The sequence below is a fragment of the Chrysochloris asiatica genome, unplaced genomic scaffold (assembly GCF_000296735.1).
Source record: "Chrysochloris asiatica unplaced genomic scaffold, ChrAsi1.0 scaffold00048, whole genome shotgun sequence".
Lineage (NCBI taxonomy): Eukaryota > Metazoa > Chordata > Mammalia > Afrosoricida > Chrysochloridae > Chrysochloris > Chrysochloris asiatica.
In genome coordinates this window covers 5,819,474-5,834,280 of record NW_006408566.1, presented here as the reverse complement: position 1 = coordinate 5,834,280, position 14,807 = coordinate 5,819,474, and the positions used below count along the sequence as shown (strand labels likewise).

Here is a 14,807-nt window from a genome sequence, read left to right as displayed (position 1 = left end):
GTTGTAGTCGTATCATCTTGGCCTATGGTGACTCTACGTTCCCATGTGTATATGTGTCAGAGTGGACCCGTGGCATTTAGAATGACTGATTTTTCAAAAGTAGATTTTTTTTTTTTTTTTTTTTTTTTTTTTTTTTGAGGTGCTTCTGAGTGGACTTGAATCCACAACATTTTGATTGACAATTAAATACATTAACTGCTTGCCCTACCCAGAGTGGATGGAATAGTAATAAAAAATAATAGGTATGGAAAGTAACCTCACTTTGTTGTTGTTGGTTCTGACTCATAGTGACCCTATAAAGGGTTTCCACAGAGCAGCTGGCAGGTCACGGATCTTGTATTTTGAAGTCTGGTGCTTATCATATGGGGCTACCACGCTCCTAACCTTACCTAAGAATAGTAATAAAACAGTAGCAAAGTGAACAATCATCCAGAAGCAATGAGTCTTACCATTATTAAAGAATGTGAAAGTTTCACAAAGTACCGAAAACTGACATTGTCATTTCATTTAAGCCTCACAAAAGCCCTGTGAAGTAGGTTTCAGTATCCCTATAGATTGAAAAAAAAAGCACAAAAACTGGGGGTCATATAGAGTGAGTACTTGCCCTAAGACACCCAGCTGTCACTAAGTGACAGAGCTGGAACTTAAATCCCACCCAGAACTCTTTGAGCCACTTCAGGATGCATCTTTGTTTTGTTTTGTTTTTATAACTATTTGAATAAAGCCACTGATTTGCATTCTCATTAAGAAGCGGTTTTAGGGTGAGAAGTACTCTTTTTTATTTCCCCAAAACCTCATCCTTTTCATTGCACCTCCTCCAGTTAAGGTTAAATGAATAGTTTTAGAAGTATGAATCAGTTGACCATCAAATCCAAAGTCAGAATAATGACTGATGCAGTTATCATAATTAAAAAAAAATAATTGTAATCATCTCCAGTTTTAAGATCCAAGTTCTTGCTCCCTCTGCCCCCCTCCCCACCACAATGTCTGGTATAAAAGGAGATCCACTATAAATAGGTTGGTGAGTCATAATCAAGCTCTTCACTTTAAAACTAAAACGGCAGCTCAAAATGTGTTTTAAAATAAAGCCACTTTTAATGGGAAGGCAATTCTCACAGCAAGACATTTAGAGCAGCCATAATTTATGAGTATAATAGAAGAACTCAGCCCAATTCTTGGCTTGTGGTTTTCATTTTTACAAGTAAGTGACAGGTTAAGACTAAAAATTCCTCTCCCATCAAGATTCCGCCTCCCCAAATATCCTCAGCAGTGATCTGAAAGATACTCTGTTTTAGTCTTACTTTACTCTTTTCTACTCAAGGGTTTCAGTCAGCCAAATGAAGGTGATGATCCCAGTATCTGCATAGTTTACTAGACCATGAGAAAGTCACTGGGGCACCAAAGTAAAATTAAATGGCCAATATTCATGAATCGTTATTCTAATAATGAAGGCCCTGTTCCATGCTTCTCACTGTAACAGAGTTTACAAAGGCATGACTACTCGAAAACCAGTATCAGAGTGAAGTAAAAATAAATATGTTAGCCACAGGTAATACTTAGCAGACATGCATATACAAATTCTTCTCTCCCACTCATTTTGATCTTATTCTTGTTCTTACCACGCTTATGTTCTAAAATTATTTTAAAAGAATTTTAATGTTCTTCTGGCATCCCTGGGTGGATGGCACAACCAGTTAAGCACTCAACTACTAACTGAAAGGTTGGTAGTTCAAACCCACCTAGAGGTACCATGGCAAAGACTTTACAATGTGCTTTGGAAAGGCCACAACCATGAAAACCCTAAGGAACACAGCTCTACTCTGCTATACATGGGATCTCCATGAGTTGGAGTTGACTCAGTGGCAGGTGGTTTGGTTTAATGTTCTTCTATTCGACTCTTGGAGTCCGGTGTGGAGCTGTGGGCTAATGTGCCAGACTGCAAAGTCATTGAACTGCTAGGTCGGTGGTTCAAGCTCACCAGTTTTTCCTTGAAAACCCTATACAGGGTCGCCATGGGTCGAAATCGACTGGATGGTACTTTATAGCAACAACAATTCTACTCTTGATCCAATCCACAACTGATTATGATAAGAACGGCACAGGACCAGGCAGTGTTTTGTTTAACTGTGCATTGGGTCACCGTAAGATCAGGGATGATTCCACAGCAGCTAGCAATAGCAACCCACCCTTCCTTCCATTCTAATTGTAGATATAGTTCCAGCTGCAGCCAGGACACATAGACGTTTCTGTTGGGACCTTCTGGGATAGGAAGACCCTACTTTGTAGATAGCTGATGCCATGGATGGACATGTTTTATTATTAAAGAATCTTTCCTTTTGTAAAGCCAGCACGAAGGAGCTGTTGTACTAGAACTGACCCATATAAGAAATCAAACCCTAACAACTAGAAACTCTACAACTTGGCGACAGATGGTAGTCATGACAGGGCAACTTCAAAACCTTCCATTAAAAAAGAAAAACATTAGGAGGTTCTCCAGCCAGAAAAGCTCCTTAAAAAAAGTTGGGTTCAGTCCTAAGTTTCTCAGGGCCATTATAGGATTGAGTTCTGTTCTGTCTGGGCTTTTACAGTGGCCCCAAACTGGCTACTCACTGGGAGTGGGTATAAAAACACTGGCCAGAGTGATTGAGGTAAGTAGTCCTGCTTTGGGCCACAGAATGACAGCCTGCCAGAGTGAGAAGGATATTAACTGGCATCAGTTCCACCCTTTACTTTACAAATGTGGAAACTGACATCTGGGGAGGTAAAATTATTTCCCATGAGGGAATTTTGGGTAATATAGCATTTGCTGGTTGGATATTTCCTGGGCTGGGATCACTGTTGCCTCTGGTTTGAGTCCCACCTCTCCCATTCCTGGTGCCACTCTCTCAGACTTGGGGGCTCTGAGGGTTCAATGACATAAGGGACTCACAGAAATGTCAGACTGGATGCTTAGATCAGGTTTTGTTTTGTTGTGGAGCCCAAATCACGCCTCATTAGGGAAAAGAAGCAAAGATGTGTGTGTAGTGGAATTTTTTGTTTTGTTTGTTTTTCTTTTGAGCAATAAAGAGAAACCAGCTGAAAGAAACACACAGATAGTGCAAAGAGGAGAGGTCTTGGCATCAAAGTAAGTCCTTAGTACAGCCAGTTAGCCTGTGAACAAAGTGAGAGCACAGTTGTCTTGCATCTTTCACTTTTAGTGTTAACATTAACCACACAAGTCCTGGCAGGGCACAATGGGATAAAGCACTAGACTGCCATGTTGCTTTGAACTGCAAGGTTGGCAGTTTAAACTCACCAGCTGCTCTTTGGAAACCCTATGCAGAGTCGCTATGTGTCAGAACCAACTTGATGGCACTTAACAACAGCAACAGCCAACGCTAACCACAAGGTCAGCGGTTCAAACCCACCAGTCACTCCTCAGAAACCCTATACAGGGTTGTTGTGAGTAGGAACTGATCCAATGGCACTTAACAGCAACACCATTAGAGGAGAACTGACTATGACTGGCTGGGTTCACCTTCTGTGTGTGTGTGTGTGTGTGTGTGTGTGTGTGTGGTGTGCTATGTGAGAGTGATGCATGTGTGTGAGTTGTGTGTATGTATGTGAGTGTGAAGAGCATAAAATGTGTGTGTATATGTGTCAGTATGTATGTGAGAACTGTAAGTGTCAGATATGTATGCATGTGAATATTGTGAGGAGTGTGTATGAGCATGTATGCGGGTATGAATTCAGCATGTGAGTGCATGTATTTGTGTATGAAGAATGTGAGTGTGGAGTCCTGTGTGGTGCTGTGGGTTAATGCGCTGGACTGCAAAGTCATTTGAACCAGAAGCTTGGCAGTTCAAGCTCACCAGTTGCTCCTCAGAAACCTATATAGGGTCACTATGGTCAGAACCGACTCAATGGCACTTAACAACAACAACGTGAGTGTGCATGGGTATGAGTGAATACATACAAGTACTTGTAAGTTACATCAGCATGTGAGTGAGTGTGAGGATGTGAGTGAATATATCAGGAGTGTGGAAGGTGTGTGAGTATGTTTGTGGACATATGGCGAGTATGGGTGAGTGTGGGTCAGTGTGTGTATTGAATAAGAAGGAGCCCTTTGGTTTGTTTCATGACTCCTATATGGTTACTAATTTCCCCATACTTTAGTTCTTCCTTTGAAAGTTCCATTTCCTCAGAAATATCCTGAGCTATTTTTGTTCAGAGCTATTTTTAAGATAAAAAGGTGAAAAAAAAAAAAAAAAACTTTCTGTGTTGAAGCCAAGACATAGAAATTAATCTACGAAATAAAACAAAACACTCAGCTAATGTTAAAACAACAAATACACTACCAGAGCAACTCTTCCCCAAGTAGAATATGTTACTTTATCACAAATAGCCCCAGTATTGTGTTAGACTCCTTCACAGTTGGGGGCTTTTAGTAATTCTGGTCCTCAAGTTTTATCATCTCATTCAGTGCAAAATTTTAGGTTGTTTCCCTTCTCTTGATTAAGCAATTCAATCCATGGCTTAACTTTTCTTCTAATTGATACAGTGTGTATCTTTTAAGAAGAAAATCCCCCTGAATATATGGATAACAATTAAATAAGATATGACAACTGATGAATGTCACTGAAAAACAAAACTGGTTGCCCTTGAGCTGATTCCAACTCATGGGGACACTACAGGACAGAGTAGAACTGAACTGCCTCATGGGGTTTCCAAGGCTGGAAATTTTGACAGAAACTGACCGCCACATCTTTCTCATGTGAAGAGACTTATGGGGTCAAAATACTGACCTTTTGGTTAGCAACTCAATGCTTAACCACTTCACCACCAGGATATTTTATCGTCACATTAACCTTTCCATTTTCTTCTGTTGATTTCTTTGGCATCCTCTCACTAGTTTGATCATGAGAAATCACAAACTTTCTGAAATGATGGCTGAGGTCATGGGTTGGGGAGAGAAATGACCTACGTAGAAATCCAGCTGAATTCACCCATTTATTTATATATTCATTCGTTCTTTCAAGTAAGTGTTTTCAAGCACCTCTTTAGGGGTCGCACCGTGGGGCATGCCAGAGACATGGATGTGAACCAGAGAAATCCTGCCCTTCTGTCTGAAGCTCACTGTAGGTGTGAGGACAGGAAGAGGAGCAGCCTGGGGAGGGTGCCTGGCACTGCGCCTGAAGGCAGACTTGCGCAGTACAGGGGGAATGTACAATGAGTCTGAGAGGGTCCTACTCGCATATGTAGGTCATACAGAGCTGACCCTAGAAGAATGGCTTTGTTGTTGTTGTTGTTGAATGTTGTTGAGCCCATTCCATCTCATAGGAGCAGCTGTATAGGAGCAGCTGGTGGGTTTGAACCACTGACCTTGTGGTTAGCAGTCCAGTGCTTATCCTACAGCACCATACCATGAGTCTGAAGAATGGGTTAGCCAGGAGAAAAATAGGGAGAGTGTTTAGAAGAGGCCCTAGTTGTCCCACAGAAATAGAACACAAGCTACAAATGTGACACACCTGCATATTGTTTCAATCTCGTAGCCACCACATTAATGGAGTCCTGGTAATGTAGTGGGTTACCAGTTGGGCTGTTAACCATCATTGCCACCAATTGTTATTGTTGTTAAGTGCCGTTGAGTTGGTTCCGACTCATAATGACCTGTGTAGGGCTTCCAAGGAGCGGCTGGTGAGTTTGAACCACCGATTTAGCAGTTCAAACCAATTTTGTAGTCTTGCGCATTAACCCACAGCACCAGTGGTCACATTTAAAAAGAAATAGACAAAAGTCATTTTAACCATATATTTATTGAACCCAACATATCTGGAATATTATCATTTCAATATTTTCAAATTATTAAATATTTCACATTCTTTTTTTCCAACTAAGAAAAACCCTTGTGAATGTTTTACACTTCAGAACATATCTCAGTTCAGATTAACTGCATTTCAAGGTCTCAGTGGCCTCATAAGGCAAGAGCCCCATATTGAGCCACACAGTACCTTGTTGTTGTTAAGTGCCATCGAGTAGATTCCAACCCATAGTAACCCTGTATAGGATTTCCAAGGAGCAGCTGGTGAGCTTGAACCACCAACCTTGTAGTTCAAATGACTTTGCAGCAAGATGCATTAGCCCACAGCACCACACCAGGAGACAAGTAGTAAAAGACAGAGCTAACAAAACTCTTAGTTCAAAAAAAAAAAGAGAGAGAATAAAAAGACTTGGTGCTTAGTATTCACTTATTGGAGTTTCTGGGTTACAGTGCTAAAGGGAAGGTTGGCAGTTTAAATCCACCCAGAGGCATCTCAGAAGAAAGGCCTCACAATCCAGAAAAAAATCAGCCATGGAGCACAGTTCTACTCTGACACATGTAAGATTGTCATGAGGCAGATTTGACTCAACAGCACTGGGCTTGCTGAATTCTTTCATTGATTAAATGAGATAATTCATTTATATAAATCCACAGAAGGTGAAAGAGAATATAATAAGTTCCCGCCACCAAGCTTCTTCCAGAGACCCACTGAGACTGGGAACAGCTCAGCCAACCCCTTCACTGCTTCTCCTTGCGTGTCCCGTCTTCCAATGGGCAATATTTCCAACTGTTTCACATGGGGCTTTGGAAGGGATGAATTCGTATGGAAAACAGGCTCGCTGAAAGCAAAGTATTATTTGTAACCTGATCTATACTGATGTGGACAACATGCTATTGTAGTTTCCCAGGAAGCATTGACTGCCGGGATCCTGAGGCTCTTAAATTATTATAGGAGGCATTCAACTGAAGGGATCCACTGTGGAATCTATATTTTATTACAAATGCAGCAGATGAGAAACTTTCTATCATTTTGTTGCAATATTCACCTCTATCTTTTGCTCTTTCCTAACTCTTGCCCCATCACTGGCTGGCATGGAATTTCTGAGGATCTTTTAAGAAAAGAATGAGTCACTCTCACATGTACAAGGAGGCTTCATAAAGTTCATGGAAAAAAATTCTATAATCTTTTAATTCCCTTTTTCCATGAACTTCTTGGAGCCCCCTCGTATGTCAGCTGAAATCTGGAGGATTTTCAGTTGGCTTTCTAGTCCCTTGAAGATTTAAAGCCTCGGAAACCCTACACAGGGTGGCTATGAGTCGGAACTGACTTGACAGCATTTAACAATAACACAGAAAATAACCTGTAACAGAGACAGTGTGGGTAGCAAAGAATTAACATCAGATAATTTTTGCTCTAACAAGTTTTTTGTTGTTGTAGTTGTCTTTTTTTCTAGCTGCACAACAAGTCAAAAATTATGATGTTAGGGTAACATATGTGGGAGATGACTACTCATTAAGTCAGTCCAGTGTAACAGAACACCTGGGGGTGTCAACCAAGTGTCAGAATGGTACTGAGGCGAAGAGTTCATCATCCACAGCGAGTTGTGAATTAAGAGTCCAGCTTTACCGCTTTATGGCTGTGTGTTCATAAGCAAGATACTGAAGTTCACTGTGCCTTACTCACCTCATAAGTAGAGATAATAATAATATATACTGAATGAGATGGCTGTGAAGATACATGAGATATTCATGAAAAGTGTTTGTTCAGTAATTATGCATGACTGCAGATACAAGGTGAATTACCAGGGCTGGTGGAAAGACAGGTCCATACACAGAAAATTTCAATATAGTGATTAAAAAACGTCCAGTTAAGAACTGTCCTTTGGATGCAGTCATGAGTTTTGGTATCATGGTGGTGGTGGTAGTTATTAACTGTTCTCTGGTTGACCCCTGACTCATGGTGGCCCCATATACAACTGAACAAAATGCTGCCTGGTCCTTCGCATCTCCATGATCAATTACAGATAGGACCATTGTGATCATACAGTTTTCATTGGCTGATTTTCAAAAATAAATTGCCAGGCTTTTCTTCCTAATCTCTGGTGGTCTGGAAACTTCATTGAAACCTGTTCAGCGTTAGCAAGTCAGCAGCATTCTAAAACTAAAACAAACAAAAGTCTTCACAGTCAAGACTGTGAACAATGTTCAAATTCCCCCAGTTTTCTAAAGGGGTTCGCTTGTGAACTCTTATTTAATATAGGCAAAGGCACTTAACAGCAACAGCAAGCCCTATTGGCATCTGAGTAAATTTAGAAGTAAAAATAACTTTTTGACAAAAACAGCAGGGGTTTTTTGTTGCTTTTTTTGGTTGTTTTTTTTTTTTTTTTTTGATGCTTGCTTGTTTGTTTTTTGGCAAGTTCACAGAAGAAATAATTTATCAGTGCATAGAAGCACTCTCCCTCCATTATGTTATTTTTAATTTAAGAAAGAAAGGAACAGATGCACTTTATTCTGAAATGTGGGTGCCAGGAAGCCTGTTCAAGCATCAGGACGTTTACAATAGGCCTATTGAGGGAGATGTGTGCCCTTTACTTCTTGGACAAGTGTAAGTCAAAAAGGCTTTCCAACCTAAGTTAAGATCATTTCCCACAGGGAAAAGCAGAAATAAAACTGAAGGATAATAGGAAAGCTTGTCAGTTTTTGGCATACTCTTACCTGAGACCCACCTTGAGCACTGCCAAAGATAGTGCAAGAGGTACTCCATCTTCAGAGCCGCTTTCAGAGAAGCCAGAGTATATATTCTGGGTATCTTGGTTGTCACTCACATCCACCAGGGGGCGCACTGAAAACCTCACATTACTTTCAGTTTCAGTACTATCGCAACAGAAAGAGGAGTTATGAAGGCTAAATGTGACAATTGACTCATGGTATGCTCTCAGTAAATGTTAGTTTCTCTCATATTGCCCACCCAAATAACAAATAATCACCAGAGTAAAAATAAACTTACTTTGGCAGACGTCTCTATCTCCCCTGTTCTGCAGTTCTTTGGGGTTCACAGTGTGTTTCCTTGTAACTTGGGGCCTGCCTATTGGCTCTGAAAGAAAAGAATTCTGTGTCTCCACCCTGCCCAAATTGCTTAACTCATGTCAGGTGTTGATGCTCCTCATTAGAATGTACCACAAGCTCACAATTGTAGAAGTTACCTTGCAACTTTTGGCCAGAAGAGTGATCGGGATTCTATTATGAAGAGCAGTTCTGTTTTGCCGAACAACTTTCAGTAGAGCATCCAGACTAAGAGAGACTAGGAAGAAAGGCCTGCCAATCTATAACCAGCCAACAAAGAGCCTATTGACACAATGATCCAATCTCTGTAATCATGGGGATCATGGGGATGGCACAGGACCGGACAGCATTTTATTCCATTGTACATGAGGTCACCATGAGCCAGAGCCCACCTGACAATAGCTAACACCACCCAACGTTGTAACAGAGGCCTAGAAGTCAGGAATCCTGTATTTCACTTCCGGTTCCTCAGTTGTACCTTAAGAAAGTAATTTCACATCCCTGGGCCTTTGTTTCGCTATTTGTACAATGAAATGTTGAATTAACTGTTAATCTGTAAAATCCATTCCTGTTCTGTGGTCCTGCGATGCTATTCCATTCCACGAGGGCCAAACTAATTACACTCATTTTACTGTTGTCCAGCTGGCGAAATACCGGTTTTTCATTTAAGTGAACCCTGTTGGGCAAGTTAGGCTTGTTTTCCAAAGTTGGTTCTGGAGAACAATTATCTGAGAGAGAATAACCTTTATCCTAAAACTTGAACTTACACAAGCATACTGCACGGGCTACCATAGTGACTTGCATGAATACCTCTAGTTCATCCTCACTGTTTCACTGAGATTTTCCATTCTAAAACATGGAATATTGTGGAAAAATAGATTGTCTAGGTCTGAGCCATCCATACTTGCTGGGAACCTTCATTCATCTTTCTGATCCACATCTCTGTTTACTAGATTAGTGTGACTCAGCCACATTTTCCCAGCCATCACTGTTTCAGTTCATTGAATCCAAGACAGCTTGACATGTTCTCCCTTCTTTCAGTAGTTTATCTTCTGTTTGAATGAGATTTGTTGGGTGCCTATGCAAGAGAGTAAGAAGGAAATGATAAAGGCATGTTTTCTAGTTAGAGCTGTTTCCTTAATTGTTCAAGTGAGATGGAAACCCCTTTGGCCTCTAGCATGTGTGAGCTCAGTTGACTGTTGGGGACCATATTGGGGTTGGAATTCATGGGATTGAAGGGAGCTAATAGTCCTGGTCCTGGATTTCCAAAAGAGACAGTTAACAGAGGATGGGGAGAGAGATAACTGAGGGAAGGATCTTCCTCAGCCAGCTTTTGATTTTACTTAAATGATTCCATGTTGTTTACTAATAGGAGTTTAGAACACCACCGTTTAAAATGCACTTGCTTATTTTAATCCACATGATAACCATATAAGATCAGATGTAATGGAGGTTTGCGATGCTCACACTCTTGGCCCATGCCAGTTGGACCTTGTGGGTCCAGAAGAGTACCGAGAACCGAATCTGCCTTAATGAAGCTCCCAGCAACTGACATAAAAGCTGGAAGCTCTTGAAGTAATTTACAGCTGTTGGGTCAACCAGAAAACTTGAGTCAGCAGATCGGAACATGCACTCCCAGAATGCTAATTGGTTCAGAAGCCAAATTGTACTCAGAAGGCCAATTTACTCACTTCAAGTATAAAGTACAAATCTAAAGTGGACCAGATGTTCAAATTAGTTCAGTCTCGTGTGACAGATAAATGACTTAGGAAACCATATTATTATTACTTGATAAGCAGGGAACCAGAGCAAGGGACATTTGCTGATCATAAGGTGTGCCTCTCAGCAAAGGCAGCTGAGATAAGCTTGCCAAGAAAACTGTCACACTGACGTCTGGTTAGCCAAGCTTTCTTCATCTCTCTGATTGAGGCACAGATGGGCAACTGCCAATGCTGGTCTCCCCAATTTTCTGTGCCGAACATTCTCCATTTCCTGTGTTTCTGTTTTCCATGCTCCTTGCCCAAACTGGGTTGCAATACAAGTAACTAATTTTTAGCTTACTTTCTAGGATTGCTCCCAAGTAATCTCAATAGGAATTTTTGCAGTTATAAAACTTGCTAGTCAGACATTTATAAACAGTGTCTGAGTTTCCTAGTACAGATGGCTAATCCAATTCACCATGTGTGGATTTTACTAGTTTAGCTTATGAAAATCTTCTTTTTTGCTTTTTAAAGTAGCATTACACTTTCTATAGTTACAAAAAAAAGTTCTACTGTGTGTGTGTTCCTCAGATTTAGAAATGGAAATTCAGAGGGGCTAAGCACCTTTCTGGGTCATGCAGCTGGTGATTTGTAGATCTTCTGAGTTAAGACTCCATATGTCCTCCATTGGGGGTGATCAAATTAGGTCCTGTTAGTAAGTTTCATTTTGAAGCAGGAAAGGAAAATCAGTGCATTTTAAAGAATTGTTTAGATAATGATTTTATTTCCAAATGAGAGGGTGCAATAGCAGTATGTGGTGGAAGATAAATGAGAAGACGTGAATGAGATGCAGATCTAGACACCTTCTATCTAGTGATCTTGTAGAAGAGGAAATAGCAACTGGATGTGTTTTGTTACAGAGCCTGAGTGTGTCAGAGGCAAGAGGAAGAATCCTCTACTATCAAGTGACCTTACAGGAGATGGCCGGAGGGAAGGCCATGCTACAGAACATCTCAGGACGTACCTCCTGGACCTGGGTCATTCCCAGAAGTGGGAAATGGGCTGTGACTGTGTCCGCAGCCAACTCAAAAGGCAGTTCCCTGCCAACTCATATTAATATAACGGACCTGTGCGGGGCAGGTAAGTAGCAACTGCTCTTTGATATTGCCTGTGGGAAACTGTACCTTACTCATCTCTTATCTCCTGCAGACTCAGCCCAGGGCCTGGCATGAGTAAGTCTGGAGTCAGCAGCTTTCAGAGGCTGTCTTTTCCACCTATGAGTGGCCTTGGGCAAGTGAATTCACACTTTTTCTCCAAATTTCTCCATCTTAGATAGGGATTGTATTTCTTGTTTTGCAGGTCATTGTGAGAATAAATACAAAGATGAATACATAGCAGGTGCTTACTAAATGCTAATTAAGGAAATTGTTGTTGTTTGTTGTTAAGCGCCTTGGAGTCTGGATACATTAAATTGTTACTAAGGTTGACAGAAGGAGCTTTGGTGGTACAGCAGGTTGGGCTGCTAACCACAAGGTCAGTGGTTCTAACCCACCACATGGGACTGCTCGGTAAAGAGTTACAGTCTCAGAAACCCTATGGAACGTTCTCCTCTGTGCTACAGAGTCTCTCTGACTTGGAACCGACTCAAGAGCAGTGGGTTAATGTTGACAGAAACCTGAACAATACAAGGGGCCTTCAAAAGGTTTGTGGAAAATGGAATGAAAAGATAATGGAATCTTCCCATAAGCATTTTGAAGCCCTCTTGTATCCTTGTATGTGTGTTATAGCAGCTTTGTTGTTGTTGTTGTTAAGTGCTGTCAAGTCGGTTCCGACCCATAGCAACCCTTTACAGGGTTTCCGGGGGTGTAAATCTTTACTGGAGTAGAAAGCCTCATCTTTCTCCCGCGGAGCGGCTGGTAGTTTCGAACCGCTGACCTTAAGGTTCGCAGCCCTATTCGTAACCACTACGCTACTCAGGATTATTAAGCTGGTTGGCTTGGAGGAGCTAACTTCTCCAGATTCTGAGTCTCAAGTGTAGGTTCGATGCAGACGTATATAGTGATAGAAATGTGACCTGTTTGCGGACAGTGGGTATTTCAGAAGATTGGTCCCACTCAGTAACCTGATTAACATTCTAGATTGTCTCCTGGGCAGGGAAGAGGTAGTCAATAGTTTCTGTTTATGTGCTGTCCAGTTCTAGGAAACAGACAAACAACAACAAAGACTTTGCACCTGTAGTCAAAATATTTTTTAGCCAATGGCAGTGATGGTGTTGTGCCAAGGAGTCGATTCTGACTCATAGCAACCCTGCATAGGGTTTCTGCGGCTGTATATCTTTACAGGAGCAGAAAACCTTATCTTTCTCCTGCAGAAGGGGAGAAAGTTTTGAACTGCTGACGTTGAAGTTAGCAGCCCGATTCGTAACCGCTACGCTACCAAAGTTGTAATGAAATTATAATAAAATTCCACTGAACTGCAGCTCTTCATTACACAAATATAGATATGTATCCAATTATCTCTATTTCTGAACTCCAATCTAAATATAGATTTACACATTTCACCAGTAAACTCACATCCTCTGAAAATTTCCTTCTTAAAATAAAAGTTCACAATTAGCCAAGAAAAATGGATTATTAATATTGTTTCTCAAGATTAACAGTCTAACTTAAAAAAAATTTTTTTTTTCCTTAGGGTGAAACCCACCAGACACGTCTTTCAAATTCAGTGTAACAAATTATTTACAAGCAGACCTAGCAATCATTATTTTGAATAAGCTTCTACCAAAACATTATTATTTTATGTGCACTGTTAAATCTTGGTTATATGTATTTTCACTCATATATCTGTAAATACATGAATAATATACCAAAGCCAAGCCAAACCCATTGCCATTGAGTTGATTCCGACTCATAGCAACCCCATAGAACAGAGTAGACCTGTTCCATAGGGATTTAATGTATTAATTTAATGTAACTTATTTATAAGTTGGGTGCTAATGCAAGGTCAGTAGTTCTAATCTACCAGTTGTTCCACAGGAGAAAGATGAGGCTTTCTGCTACCATAATGGTGTATAGCCTCAGAAACCCTCTTCAGAGTCGCTCTGAGTCAGAACTGACTTGGTGGTACACAATCACTACCACCACTATATTTACGAGATCAGACAGCCTCACCTTTCGTTCACAGAGTGGCCTGGCAACAGTGACTTATTTATTTCTCATTAAAGAAGTCCAGAGGTAGGCAAACCATGACTGGTGTGACAACTTCATGACCTCATCAGGAACGTAGGCTTCCTCTACCTGTCTTCCTTTATTTAACAAGCTTAAGATGGAAAGGGTCCAAGATGGCTGCTGGATCTCCAGTGATTTATTGCAGAGCTTTGGTAGCGTAGTGGTTTGAAATCGGGCTGCTAATCTCACAGTCAGCAATTCAAAACTACCAGCTGTTCCGCAGGAGAAAGATGAATCTTTCTGCTCCCGTAAAGATTTACAGCCTCGGAAACCTGTACAGGGTCGCTGTGAGTCCGAACCGACTCCACGGCACATAACAAAAACAGGCAGCAGTAGTCTTGGTGTGGCGCTGTGGGTTAGTGCGTCGGACTGCAAAGCCGTTTGAACTGCAAGATCGGCGGTTCAAGCTCACCAGCTGCTCTTTGGAAATCCTACACAGGGTCACTATGGGTGGGAATCGACTCGATGGCACGTAACAACAACAGCAGGAGTCCTGGTGTGACACGATAGGATCAGCGCTGGACTGAGAACTACAAGGTCAGCAGTTCCAACCTACCAGTTACTCCTTGGAAACCCTATGGTCTCTATGAGTTGGAACCAACTGGACAGCACTTAACAACAATAATAGGCAGCAGGAAGAAGTCCTGGTGTGGCGCTGTAGGATATGCACTCAACTGCAAGGTCGATTTGAGCCACAAGGTCGGCGGTTCAAATCCATCAGCTGCTCCTCAGAAAACTTGACAACACTTAACAACAACAACAGGCAGCAGGAAAGAAGATTGAAGAAAAAAGTGTACCTTCCCTTCACTATTGAATACCTTTGCCCCAAATCACACACAATATGCACTCATAGGTCAACTGATCAACTAATCACACTTTCAGGCATTAATATCAATTAAATCAGTAGCTGAAGAGTTGATTCAGACCCATGGTGACCCCAGGTGTTTCAGAATAGAGCTGTACTTCATAGGGATTTTAGTGGTTGAATTTTTATAAGTAGATTGCCAAGTCTTTCTT

General features: G+C 41.2%; 1 protein-coding gene across 2 annotated transcripts in view; it reads left to right on the top strand.

Annotated features, from left to right (window-relative positions):
* IL12RB2 (interleukin 12 receptor, beta 2) overlaps window positions 1-14,807 on the top strand; it is a 123,799-nt gene that overhangs the window by 48,057 nt on the left and 60,935 nt on the right. For both annotated transcript variants that reach the window (XM_006862431.1, XM_006862430.1), the window contains exon 8: window positions 11,484-11,703. In XM_006862431.1, the coding sequence (XP_006862493.1) occupies window positions 11,484-11,703 (220 nt within the window). The remainder of the gene's footprint in view (window positions 1-11,483; window positions 11,704-14,807) is intronic.